This window comes from Brachycentrus maculatus, unplaced genomic scaffold (assembly GCF_059751285.1).
Source record: "Brachycentrus maculatus isolate JH-2025_06_01 unplaced genomic scaffold, ASM5975128v1 h1tg000574l, whole genome shotgun sequence".
In the NCBI taxonomy this organism is placed as follows: domain Eukaryota; kingdom Metazoa; phylum Arthropoda; class Insecta; order Trichoptera; family Brachycentridae; genus Brachycentrus; species Brachycentrus maculatus.
In genome coordinates this window covers 19,164-31,834 of record NW_028281314.1, presented here as the reverse complement: position 1 = coordinate 31,834, position 12,671 = coordinate 19,164, and the positions used below count along the sequence as shown (strand labels likewise).

General features: G+C 30.5%; 1 protein-coding gene across 1 annotated transcript in view; it reads right to left on the bottom strand.

Annotated features, from left to right (window-relative positions):
- The window catches only part of LOC148301331 (neuropeptide CCHamide-1 receptor-like), a 32,119-nt gene extending 20,275 nt beyond the window's left edge, over positions 1-11,844 (bottom strand). Inside the window, exons 1-3 of the mRNA XM_088273416.1 lie at positions 11,499-11,844; positions 8,500-8,726; positions 80-210 (exon numbers count right to left, since the gene is read on the bottom strand). Coding sequence (XP_088129542.1) covers positions 80-210; positions 8,500-8,726; positions 11,499-11,761 — 621 coding nt within the window. The 5' untranslated portion in view covers positions 11,762-11,844. The remainder of the gene's footprint in view (positions 1-79; positions 211-8,499; positions 8,727-11,498) is intronic.
- Between the last annotated feature and the right edge of the window lie 827 nt (positions 11,845-12,671).

Genomic DNA, 12,671 nt, shown 5'->3' with positions numbered 1-12,671 from the left:
ATCTAGTAATCTCGCACTTAACCGGTATTGAGATTTTATGACAATATTCAGATGTTTAAAAGGGTTGAAGCTGTCTTACTTGCGTTGTTGGGTTGACGGTAAATACCCTGACGTAACTCCCCGCCGCGGCAGGCAGAGCGCACACAACGGCCATCAGCCAGATGAGGGCGGTGGCCGCAAGGGTTACTCGTGTTGCTCGGCTTCCTCCACCTGATAAAAAAAAAACTTTTAAACAAAAATACTAAAGGGTTGTTATATTAACATCTCACAGGGATAGAATTCTGGGCATTTGTAGTGATTACAACCAGTTATTTGCAATAACTTTAAACTGTAAATTGTTATTGTATCTATTGTGTGCAATGTATAAAATCTTATTATTTTTTGACATCTCATCAAAGATGAAGAAGAATATGGAAGTCTGGGCATTTACGGGGCTGACAACCGTCATAGGCTGGTTTAAGTGATCAATTTACACACGTGTAACATTCACCAATTCTACCCATTATTGACAACCACACTACTCAAATTCTTGGAAGTTCTATATACATACATATATATATAAACCAATTTAGAAACCTTGTTCTTGAATCACTAGAACTTCACTAGAAACATCTATTGGTGAGATGTAAAGAAGATAATTGGAGATAATCCAGATTTTGTGAACAAGTATTTGGACACACTTAAAATGTTGTGTATAAAAACTAAACAAACAATAATAATAAATATTATTGAACTAATATGTAAGTATTTCGGCTCAACACAGGTCATGCCTAAAGAGTCGTAATACATATAATAAAAAAAAGCAAACAAAAATGTATCCATGAAAATATAGCAAATCTGAAAAAAAATGTATTAATTTGCTATCGAACTGTGTTGTAAACGGGTTTACAGATTTGAAAAAAATAATAAAAAAAAGGAATTGAACACCGATGAATAAAGGGATTAAAAGATAAGTAGATCCCTTAGAGGAATGTGTGGTAAAACGATGTATGGTAGATGTTTGAAAGGTGGTATAACGAAATTATGGAAGGCGGAGATAAGCATTATCTGGGAACATAGTAAATGGTGTGCTAAAATCAGTTAAAGCAAATAAAAACCTATCACTGAATGGTAAAATGGCAGTACACAACGGAGTACTGGTTCCAACTCTTATGTATGGAAGTCAAAAATGCAATTAGCAAAAGAAAGATGAAAGTAGACCAAATGCATTAAAATGCGATCCTTCAGACGAATGTGTGCAAAACGATGTGTGATAGATGTTCGAATGGTAAAATAAAAAAAAATGTAAGTCTGAGATAGAAAGGCAAGATGAAATTAAGATAGGTGTGCTGAAATGGTTTGGACATGTTAAACGAATGAGTTAGGAAAGAACAGTCAAATGTTATTGGAGAAAGAAGCAAAGGAAAACCGAAGAAAACTTGGCAAGATCAGGTACGTCAAATTCTTAAAAGCAGCCGGATCATGCGTCGCAATGCTCGACGAGTATACTCGTATACGAGAGATGCATGAATGTGGAATATGCGAAGAATGTTTGCAAAGATTATGTGGTATAGCATTATACTTTCTCTGCTTACCCCTGCGAAGAAGTTAGTATTTTAAGTTAAGAAAGGAATGATCAAAAGCTACGATGCAGGGACGCTATTGTATTGTCGAAAATACAGGCGCCCTCATTTATTCCGCACCGGATATTTTTCAGGTATCCGACATTTTTCTAATTATGGTCCTATCTTCTTTATCCAAGTATCTCTCTCTTTTTTTTCTTACGATATTTTAGATCCTTCATCCCTCTAGCGAACGAATTAAGAAAAAAAAGTTTAATGTGCACCTGTAATGTCCACGAAAATTCACGTCACATCTCTGCCTGGGTTTTTAGAGGAGTTGAACGTCTTGTTTGGAGGACTTAATTTGTCGTCTATGCTCACTAAACGAAATAACGCAATAGCGTCCAAAACAACTATCCACCTTTCGTCAGGACCAACCGATTTCGATATAAATTTTGTGCGCAGTAAGGATGCGCATTAAGGAAATGTTTATAACTTTATATGACTCGACTTTTCTTGCTACAAAAGAGTAAAATATATAAAAATTTTAATGTAAATTTATGAATATAAGTATATGAATTTATGAAAATTTTTGAGAGTTTGGAAATAAGAGCATTTACAGGACTTACGACCATCTAAGGCTTGGTTAGGTGATTACTTTACATAATGTTCACTAATTCCACCCATCATCCTTCCACAGTACTCAAATTTGAGAATCTTTTAGATATATTGATCGAACTCGCATGCGCGAGTTTACAATAGCCATTTATGGTGGGATGAGATATGTCAATGGAGAGACTTCTTCGTACCTCAGTTAAATGGCATTGATGTGACAAAGCTGTGGTTTCAACAAGATGGCGCCACACGGCGGGTGCCATCAATTTATTGCTGGAAATTTGAATTTGTATACATAAAAAAAGACAAATTACTTTATTTTAAAAAATAAAACTTGTAAGTCTGTAAACATTGTTTTTATTAAATAATCAAATACGAGTTGCTTTGTCTTACCCCCTATTAAAATAATAAAAATTAATAAAACAATTATATAAAAAAAATATATTGAACTAAAACATGATTTTGATGAAATAAGTAGTAAAAATAATTTACGGAGAGCAACTTAGTAGAATTTTGATTAATTTAGAAAAATTCAAAATAAAAAATGTTTCATATTATGATAATAGAATTATTTAAAACCATCAAAAGGATTTCATTATATCTTCATCTCAAAATCTCATAATATACTCGTAAATACAAAGCATTTTTACAATAAGTAAACATTAATCAAAATTCAACTTCTACATAATTTTAATTGTTTCTTAAAACGTTATATTCTTTTGACTTTTTTGTTGTGTTGATTTCGTTTTATGAATGTTATCATGCTTTTAAAATTTTAGTAAATGAAAATGCTGAAAAAGAAAAAAAATATATTAAAACATTATTCTTAAATTCTTCCAGTCTCCAAAGTAAAAGCCATTGTTATAAAAAAAAAGATTGAGAAATAATAAAAATCTAAATTTAAAAAAGTTATATATTTTAGATTGCAAAATGTTTTAAGAAAACAAAATGCAATAGTAAATATTGCCAACAAAACTATAAATTATTGCGAAAAATATTTGCCTACAATAACAGAATGAGAAAAAATATTTTTTTTTTAATCATGAAAAAAAAACTGGATTCATTCTTAGTCGTGATTTTATATCTTGGACGCCTGATTTGCAAACACGTATTTGAACACACTCAAAATATTCTAAACAAAATATAAAAGTTCGTTTTTTCAAAATCATACTCCCTTTAAGGTATTCACTGTTGGTTCGAAATTTTGACACAATTTTGTATTCAAAAACGTGCGTGTTTTTACCTGTGATAGTTAAAGCATGTTTTCAATAAAAATCTGCTTATCGCTGCCTCAATGGTAACCCTGTCTATTGAATGTAACATCAATGCTTATGTTTGTGCTTCTTGATAGCTGGTAAAATATTAAATATTGTACTATATTATAAATTATATATTAATTATTGTAAATATTTATATAATAATAACAAAAACCCTTATCCGCACCCCAATGGTGCATAGGGCACTGCGTCATATAAACGCAGTGTTATCTTGATCGTTTACACATGAAGGAAAGGTGATCAGCCCTCCGCTTCAGGTACCAGTCCAGGGTAATATTGAATAAATATGACAGTTAAAAAATCACTTATATTTATTTTACCCCCCTTGAGAATTGAACCCGGGACCTCCAGAACGGTAGCCGAACGTGCTGACCATTACACTACGGAGGCGGACAAGATATAAGATAGGATAGGCGGATATTAATAAGTATTGAAAAATTTAACATATCGCTCACTCCTTTCAAGAACGTCATAAATCGAAAATCGTCAATTTTCAGTTGTGCGTGTTTTCGGAATACCCAGAAAATGTACTATATCCCAGCAAAAGAGGCATATTTTAAACTTAATATTTACCCGCTACAGGGCAGAAAGTGTTGTTTTTGCATTTTGAAGAAAAGGTATTATTTAATTATTTTTTGAAGTAAACTAAATATTTTTCAAATGGAGAAAAAACCTTCAGGTTTTATCTAAGAAGATCTGTTGCACAGTAAAAAGTTCAAAAAGTGGCTTGATATATATTTTTAATACATTGTATTATATTTTTAAACTTTAAAAACGTTCTCCTGAAAAATCAAGTATTTTGATTTATGACGTTCTTGAAAGGAGTGCGGGATATTAGAAATATGTTCTTGCCCTTTATTTATTTTCCAATTGATTGAAATGTGCCATATCAAAGCAAGGCAGGGTACAGGTTTAATGAAATAAAATTATAATGAAGAATGTTTTTAAGTTGTGAATAACGTTTTTTATTTTATTATTTCAATCTTTCATTTAACCATTCTTTAGAATACGCCATTATTCATTGGTATCTAAATATTACAATACATTTCTTAGAAAACGACAACAAACGAAGCAAGGGCAATTGAAGCAATTTCAATTCATTTCTAAAATAAAGGATTTGTAAAAAAATAGATGTGAAAAATAATTCCCAAATACTATGTAAACCAGTGTTTCCCAACATTATTTATACCATGCCCCACTTTAACGAATCAAAAAAAATTACGCACGCCCCTACCCCTTCCCTATTATTTTTTTATTTACCAAACAAATTCTGAAGAAAGTTTCTTATGTAAAATAAAAAATGCGCACATGCAGTATTTACTATCTTTATATAATTTTCATTAATAAATAATATGTATGTATATTATGTTACATTACATTCCAAAGAAAATCAGTGCGTACCTCGGGCCTGTTTAAAAAACCAAAATTCGAATAATGTTCTGAATGCTGTTGAACTATTAATTTTTGGTTAGAAACTATATGTTAAATAAATTTATAAACTTTCCAAAATGTTAATGAACGAACAAGTCAATCACACACATACAAAGTATCCCACTAAAATCTCAACATTTTTACGTTACGTTAGTATTTTTATTTATCACTAAAAATAATATCGAAAAGTGTAAATAAAACAAACATAAATGTGCTGTCATCATATCCAAAAGAAAGAGTTGTTTTTTTTTCAAAAATTAATTTCATGACAAAAATGTAAATTAATGATTTGCGCATTGCCCCCCAAGATATTCAAATTGCCCTTGGTAGGGCGTGCGCCTCACATTGGGAAACACTGATGTACACCATTCAAAAAGAAATCTTTCTTGGAAATTTTTGAGTGACGAATAAAACTTGCTACCCTAGTTATGCAATCAAGAGTCTCCATACCCACCCTAGGCGCCTGTCAGTGTCATTTATAACTGGAAAAATGTTTTACTTTTCGCCTAGATTTTAAAAAGGCTTACCTAAAAATATTACGATTTGATATTCGTGTTGTAAAATATCACATGAAAAAAATATTGTTACACGCGTTGTAAAGTTTCTTCAAAAAATTAGAAAAATCCTACAAAAATCCAATGACGTACATTTAATTTAGTATCATTCAAGATAGACAGAGGAAAAAAAAATATCAATTGTTTTACATGTATAATTATATATTTTGTTTATTGTTTCGGCATTCATCTTGTGGTAAGACAAGATTAAATTGTAAATTAAAACACTTGTTTCATACCACTTGAGTATTATATTTATTAGTGTAGTGTCGGGTTGTGGTCCCGTGGTAAGTGTCGCGGACTTTTGAGTCAGAGTTTCTGGGTTCGAACCCACTGTACCACAATTTGATACAAACATATTTCTAATAATGAGCCGCTTATGCTCACAGAAATAGTATGAAATGGAAATATTTTTGTAAATAATAAAAACACAAATATTATTTCTAATTTTATTTTAAAATCAAAACACGGTAGGGCAAGGGTGGCCAACCCGCGGCCCGCGGAGCCAAGTGTACATAAAACCACCAAAAGAACATTTCACCGTGCGTAGTTCGTACCATATCCCATATATAGAAGTATTTCACTATCGCGGCAATTTCAAGACCCATATAATGGCGTCAAGTAGTAAAGCTGATAATTCTCGTATTGCCTAACTCTAATTTAATAAATTTGTTTGATTTTCACACTCATTGTATCTTAAAAAAAAAACTATATATATATATATATATATATATATATATATATATATATATATATATATATATATATATATATATATATATATATATATATATATATATATATATATATATATATATATATATATATATATATATATATATATATATATATATATATATATATATATATATATATATATATATATAAATATATAAATATATATATATATATATATATATATATATATATATATATATATATAAATAAATATATACATATATGTATATATATAAATATATAAAAATGTATGCATGTATTTATATGTAATTTTGTTTTGCCCGGTGTAAAATGTCATTTCTAAAATCTGGCCCGGCTGCGGAAAAGGTTGGCCACCTATGCGGTAGGGTGTTTGAAAATGATGTGACAATTAATTTTAAGAAATTCTAGTATTTAAGTAAAATTGTTATTAAAAATGTAAAGATATTTCCACAAATTGACTGCCGAATCAACCAATGAAATGAATTAATTTCAACATTTTGAGTATTTCCAAATAGTTGTTCACAAAGAAATGGTGAATGTTACAGGTGTGGAAAGTGATCATTTCAACCAGCCTATGACGGTCGTAAGCCCGTAAATGCCCAGACTTCCATATTATTCTTCATCTATGCTGAGACGCCAAAAAAATAATATAAATTAATTTCAATTACAATATCGTTTTCAAGTAAACCATAGCGGATTGTATGTGAAAAAAGGAATTATGTTGTGATTCGAGTTTATTTGGAATCATGGGGATACTAAGTACGTAGGGTAGGCTCTGCTAATGTGTCTATACGTAACCCAAGCCTATGACATATCGCTCACTCCTTTCAAGAACGTCATAAATCAAAAAACTTGATTTTTCAGGAGAGCGTTTTTAAAGTTTAAAAATATAACACAATGTATTAAAAATAAATGTCAAGCCACTTATTGAACTTTTTACTGTGCAACAAATCTTTTTAGGTAAAACCTGAAGGTTTTTTCTCCATTTGAAAAATGTTTGTTATATTTTAAAAAAAATAATGAAACAATACCTTTTCTTCAAACTGCAAAAACAACACTTTCTGCCCTGTAGCGGGTAAATGTTAACTTAAAAATATGCCTCTTTTGCTGGGATATAGTACATTTTCTGGGCATTCTGAAAACATCCACAACTGAAAATTGTAAATTTTTGATTTATGACGTTCTTGAAAGGAGTGAGCGATATATGTAGGTACATGCGTATAAGTAGCAATACTCGTAATCATTAAACTAACAAGATATCCTCGAGAGATTTGAACCAAGCTCTTGTTACAAATAATTAGCTATCGATTTCCAAGTTTCGCTGGGAGGTAATACTTCATGTCAGATGCGAGAGGCTCTTTCTGGATTTTGCTGATCGACACGCCAATTACCTGTAGGGTCTTCTTTAGCCTTTTAGTCTACTTAAACTTTGTTTAACCATATCGAAGAGATCGTGTTTTAATTATGACGTGACACATTTCAGGCCGTTACCTCATAATTTTAACCAATCATATCTGTAAAATCCATTTTTTTCAATCCTAATAATTCTCTGTGATTTTTTATAGAATTTTTGATATAGTACAAAAATTTATGAGGCAATAGGGCATAAAGATCTGTCAGATTAAGTGGTGTCATATTTAGAAAATATGACAATTCGAATAAGACAAATAAATGAACTTTGCGACAAATCTTGATTGAATTAAGATATTGAATTAATTGCATCTATTGTATTGTTTTTAGGGATCCACATTATTCGTTTATTATTCACTATACCCATTCACTTTTATTTTTAAGACACATAAACTGAATGTGCTATAAATCCTCGTACTTTCTTAGGTAACTTATAAATATTCTGCAAAATTGTAATGAATACTTTATAAAGTATTCTAAAACAATATTCTAAATATTATAATAAATATTTAACATATATATTCTAAATATTATAATAAATATTTAAATGTCGGGTAGTGGACCCGTGGATAGTGTCACAGACTCCTGGTTAGGGTTTCTGGGTTCGAACCCACTCAACCATAATTTGATACCTATTTATAATAATGAGCCACTTAGGCTCACAGAAATAGTATGAAGTAGAAGTATTTTACTAAATATAAAAATAAAAATATAATAAAACTATAATTGGAGATAATCCAGAATTGTGAACAAGTATTTGAAAACACTCATTAAATGTTGTAAAAATATTTATATTAAAAAAATAATATATTTAAAAAATAATGTATGGTACTAAACTTTTTAAATTTATTTTACAAAAGATAAACATATTAGTTAGTAGTGTGTCGTCGTTTACGTTTTACATATTTGTATTCAGCTTAGAGAGATAATAAAAACAAAATTCATAAATACCATGGGCGTGCCATCTCTTGAGGGGATTGACGATAGCGAAGAACCTGTCGGCTGAAAGGGCTGTCAGGGTGAAGACTGATACTCCGATGGAGACGTCCTTGATGGTCTCCGACAGCCTGCAGAGGGCGCTTCCCCAAGGCCAGGACTCCACGGTGTACACGGTCGAAGTAAAGGGCAGACTGGTGGTTATCACTAACAGGTCTGCCAACGCCAGGGATAGTATGTATCTGGAAGATATTGAAGAAAAAATACATTTTTATTTTTTATAAAAGGTATTTTTTATGAGGTTTGGACTTTGAACTAGCAACATCGTTTCTACAGACTGCCAATTTGATAGTTCACAGTTGTTTGTAGTTAGTATGTTTTGCCATTTTACCATGAATAGACTGATTGACTATTATGCGCGTCGTAGCTTCGGTGAATGAGCCGAAAACAGTATTTAGCTTGGTCTTCTTTTTCAACGCAAAATTTTGTTCACCGATGAGGCTATGTCAATTAGCAAAATTGACGAATTAGGAGTGGAGAAAACCCAGAAGCCTTTGTCGAGACGCCCTTTCACTCATTAAAAGTCACTTTTTGGAGAGGTTTATGGGCAGATGGAATCATTGGCATATATTTTTAAAGACGATGTCAGTCAGAATGTTAAGGTCAATGAAGAGCGCTACAGAACTATGATTACTGGCTTCTTCGTTCCTCAGTTAAATGACATTGATGTGACAGAGCATTGGTTTCAATTGGCGCAACATGCCACACGGTGGGTGCCACAATCAATTTATTGAGAAAAATTTGAATTTGTGAAACTCTTAAAAACATCTTTATATCATCATCTCTAATTACAGGAGTATTTTTTATATTATTTTTTGACATTTCACCAAAGATATATCTCACCAATAGATGTCTCTAGAACTTCCAAAAATTTGAGTAGTGTGGTTGTCAATAATGGGTAGAATTGGTGAATGTTACTTGTGTGTAAAGTGATCACTTAAACCTGCCAATGACGGTCGTCAGCCCCGTAAATGCCCAGACTTTCATATTCCTTTTCATTTTTGATGAGATGTCAAAAAATAATATGACAGCCATTTCAGTTCAGTGCGAGAAATTTACATGGTTATATATTTTTAGATTGGAAATGAATAGGCTAAGAATCATTCTATAGACGAAATAAAATGCGGAATTGAAACGGAGGTGGGTTGTCTTTTTAGGTCCTTTTTTTAAGTTTCAATGTAACCTGATTAAACATTGACGTATTCATAACGTCTTTAAAATATTTTTTTCTGAAACTCGATAAATAAATTTCATTAATTAATTCGGCAGTCACTTTGTGGTGAAATGTACCCATTTTGTATTAAAGTTTTACTAAGTAAATATTACTATTTCTTGAAATCTATTGTGATACGCGTTTTGATGCGTTCCGCATCATTTTCACGGTGTTTCAAAATGATGCAGAATACGTAGAAATACGTGTCATAATAGATTTTAAAATCGTGGTATTTACTAAGTAATATCTTAATTAAAAATCCATAAATATATTTTTATCATTGTATGCATTTATTATTGTTGTATTATTTATTATTGTTATATTATTGTTTTATTATTTATTATTGTTATATTAATTTATTATCCTAAGTCATTTACAATAAATAAAAGAGGAAATAAAGGTTAAACGAATATAAGTGATGAATGTTGTTGGAGAGAAAATTCGGTGAGATCAAACACTTCAAATACTTGAAAATATACAGGGTAGATCTCAAATAAAGATAAGTGGAGAATGTTTGCAAAGACAGAGTGGTGTGGCGCTCTTTTTTCTCTATCTATCCTTGTGTTAAGAGATTTGTTGATCAGTAAGTTAGTTACTTCATTTAATAACAACTTAAAGCACAAGCATCTGATTATGATAATAAATGAAGGCATTAGTTGAACATTAAAGAATTCTCCAATTAAAGAGCTTCTTAGATATTCGCCAACCAACCTTTTAGCAAAAATATTTATTTCTCAAATATTCTTAAAGTAATTTGAACCTCATTTATAAACTGTTATGAAGCGAATTTACAAGTTTAGAATATAATTCAGTAATCTTTTTTGTTTTCAATAATTTACTGCTGAATTTTGGTGGATAATTGTAATTTTCCTTTTGATCTCTAAAATAATATATAATTTAAATAAAATAATAAAATAATTTAAATAATAAAATAATTTAATAAAATAATTTATAATTATAAAACAAATGTTTACTTTCAAACTCTGTTTCCAATCGCTTTTTCAAAATAAACACCACCTATATCAATATCAACGATTATCAAACTTATTTTTTCCAAATATGGATAATATTATGAATTTGATAATTTGAATAATGCTTAAAGCTATCGACATAAGTTGATTTACTTCATGAATATAAACGTGCGTTTTTGATGTTATTATTTCTTACACTAAATATTCTGAAATTATTCAAGGCGGGATATTTGGTAGCCTGTTACTTTATTTCCTTTAATCCTGATACCCAGGTAACATTTAACGTAACTGATTTTTTTGTAATATTAAATTGTAAATAATATGTAGATTTGATATGTAAACTTCATTAATTTCGTCTCTGTCCAAGCGGCCAGACTATGGAATGAATTACCTCTCCTTGTAAAAAATGCACCTTGTCTTATAATTTTTAAGAAACGTCTGAGACATTACTATTTATCATTAGAATCCTAATTGTCCATCAAACCTCCTCCCTTAGTTTTTCCCTTAACCTTCTTTCTTAAACTCCCTTTTTCCTTTCCCCTCCTTATTTTCATCTTTTGTAATTTATGTTTTTTTATGTTCAAGTACTATCTTCTCTCTGATTGCAAACAGCTTTATATCGTATCAATACTTTTTGATCAATATAACTAGTCTGTTTTTGGTTGGTTGGACGAAATCGCTTTTTAGCAATAAGCCCGCCAATGTACCTATTTATTTTCTGAACATGAAGTTTAAATAAATAAATAAATCTTTTAAATTAGTTTACTTACATGTTTGGAATATTCCTCATCGCTCTGTGCCTGATGAATACCACAACTAGAGTCCCATTACCGAGGACTCCTATCACAAATATGATTGCGAAGACAATTGGAACTATGTATGTCTCCGGTCTCTCGGAGTATGGTATATAGTCCAGAGAGAAATCGAGGGAGTCATTGAATTCATCGGATAACTTCATCCAACCCTGGATCTCTGAGCTCGATGATGATGATAGCAGGTCTGCAGTGGTGGTATTTTCACTTGAATAATTCATATTTGCTGATGATTCTCCTCACTGTCACTTGATTTATTAAAATTTCACATTTTTTAAATATATTTATTGTTTTTGTTATAACGCCTTTAAAAATCTTATTCACAGTCAGTTAATGTAAAAGGAAAGTTATCAAATTCAATTCATAAACCTTTATTTTAAGCTCCTTAAAATTTTGTTAAAAGGGAAAAATTACTTCATGATAACATTTTAAGTGTTTCCAGATACTAGTATCTGACTTAAGTTTTAAAGTATTAAGTATGTGCTTAAGTATTATGACACACTCAAATGGTTGTAAATAAAAAAAATGGTCAAATTATAAGTTACATAATAAAAAGCATATCATGTTTTTAGGCGGGGGTCAAGTATAATAATTTAATATGTTATTAGTTTAAAACCAATATTTTTAGCTTATCCACTTTATTTTTATTTGAACAGCGACCGGGTTTCATCGTTACAGACATCACCAGTCTGATGATGTCGTAACGACGAAACTCGGTCGCTGGTGAAATAAAAATAAAGTGGAAAAGCTAAAAATATTGGTTTTAATCTAATAACATATTAAAAATGCAATTCCATCACGAAGTGTCAGTGGATAATATAAATCTATTATAATAATTTAATCCATGTTTCAGACCTTGGATACAAATAGAAAGAGTCTTTGCTAGATAAAAAGCTTGACCTATTCCAACTCATATGTACTTTGTCACGAGTTTGACCAATATATCTAAGTGTTCCGAAAATTGAGTAGTGTGGTTGTCAATCATGGGTAGAATTGGTATAAAGTGATCACTTAACGGTCGTTAGCCCTGTAAATGTCCAGATTTCCATATTTCTCTGCATCTATGTTGGGATGTCAAAAACTTTATGATAATATGAAAAATTAAAAAAGGGTCGATTTACAAAACAAACA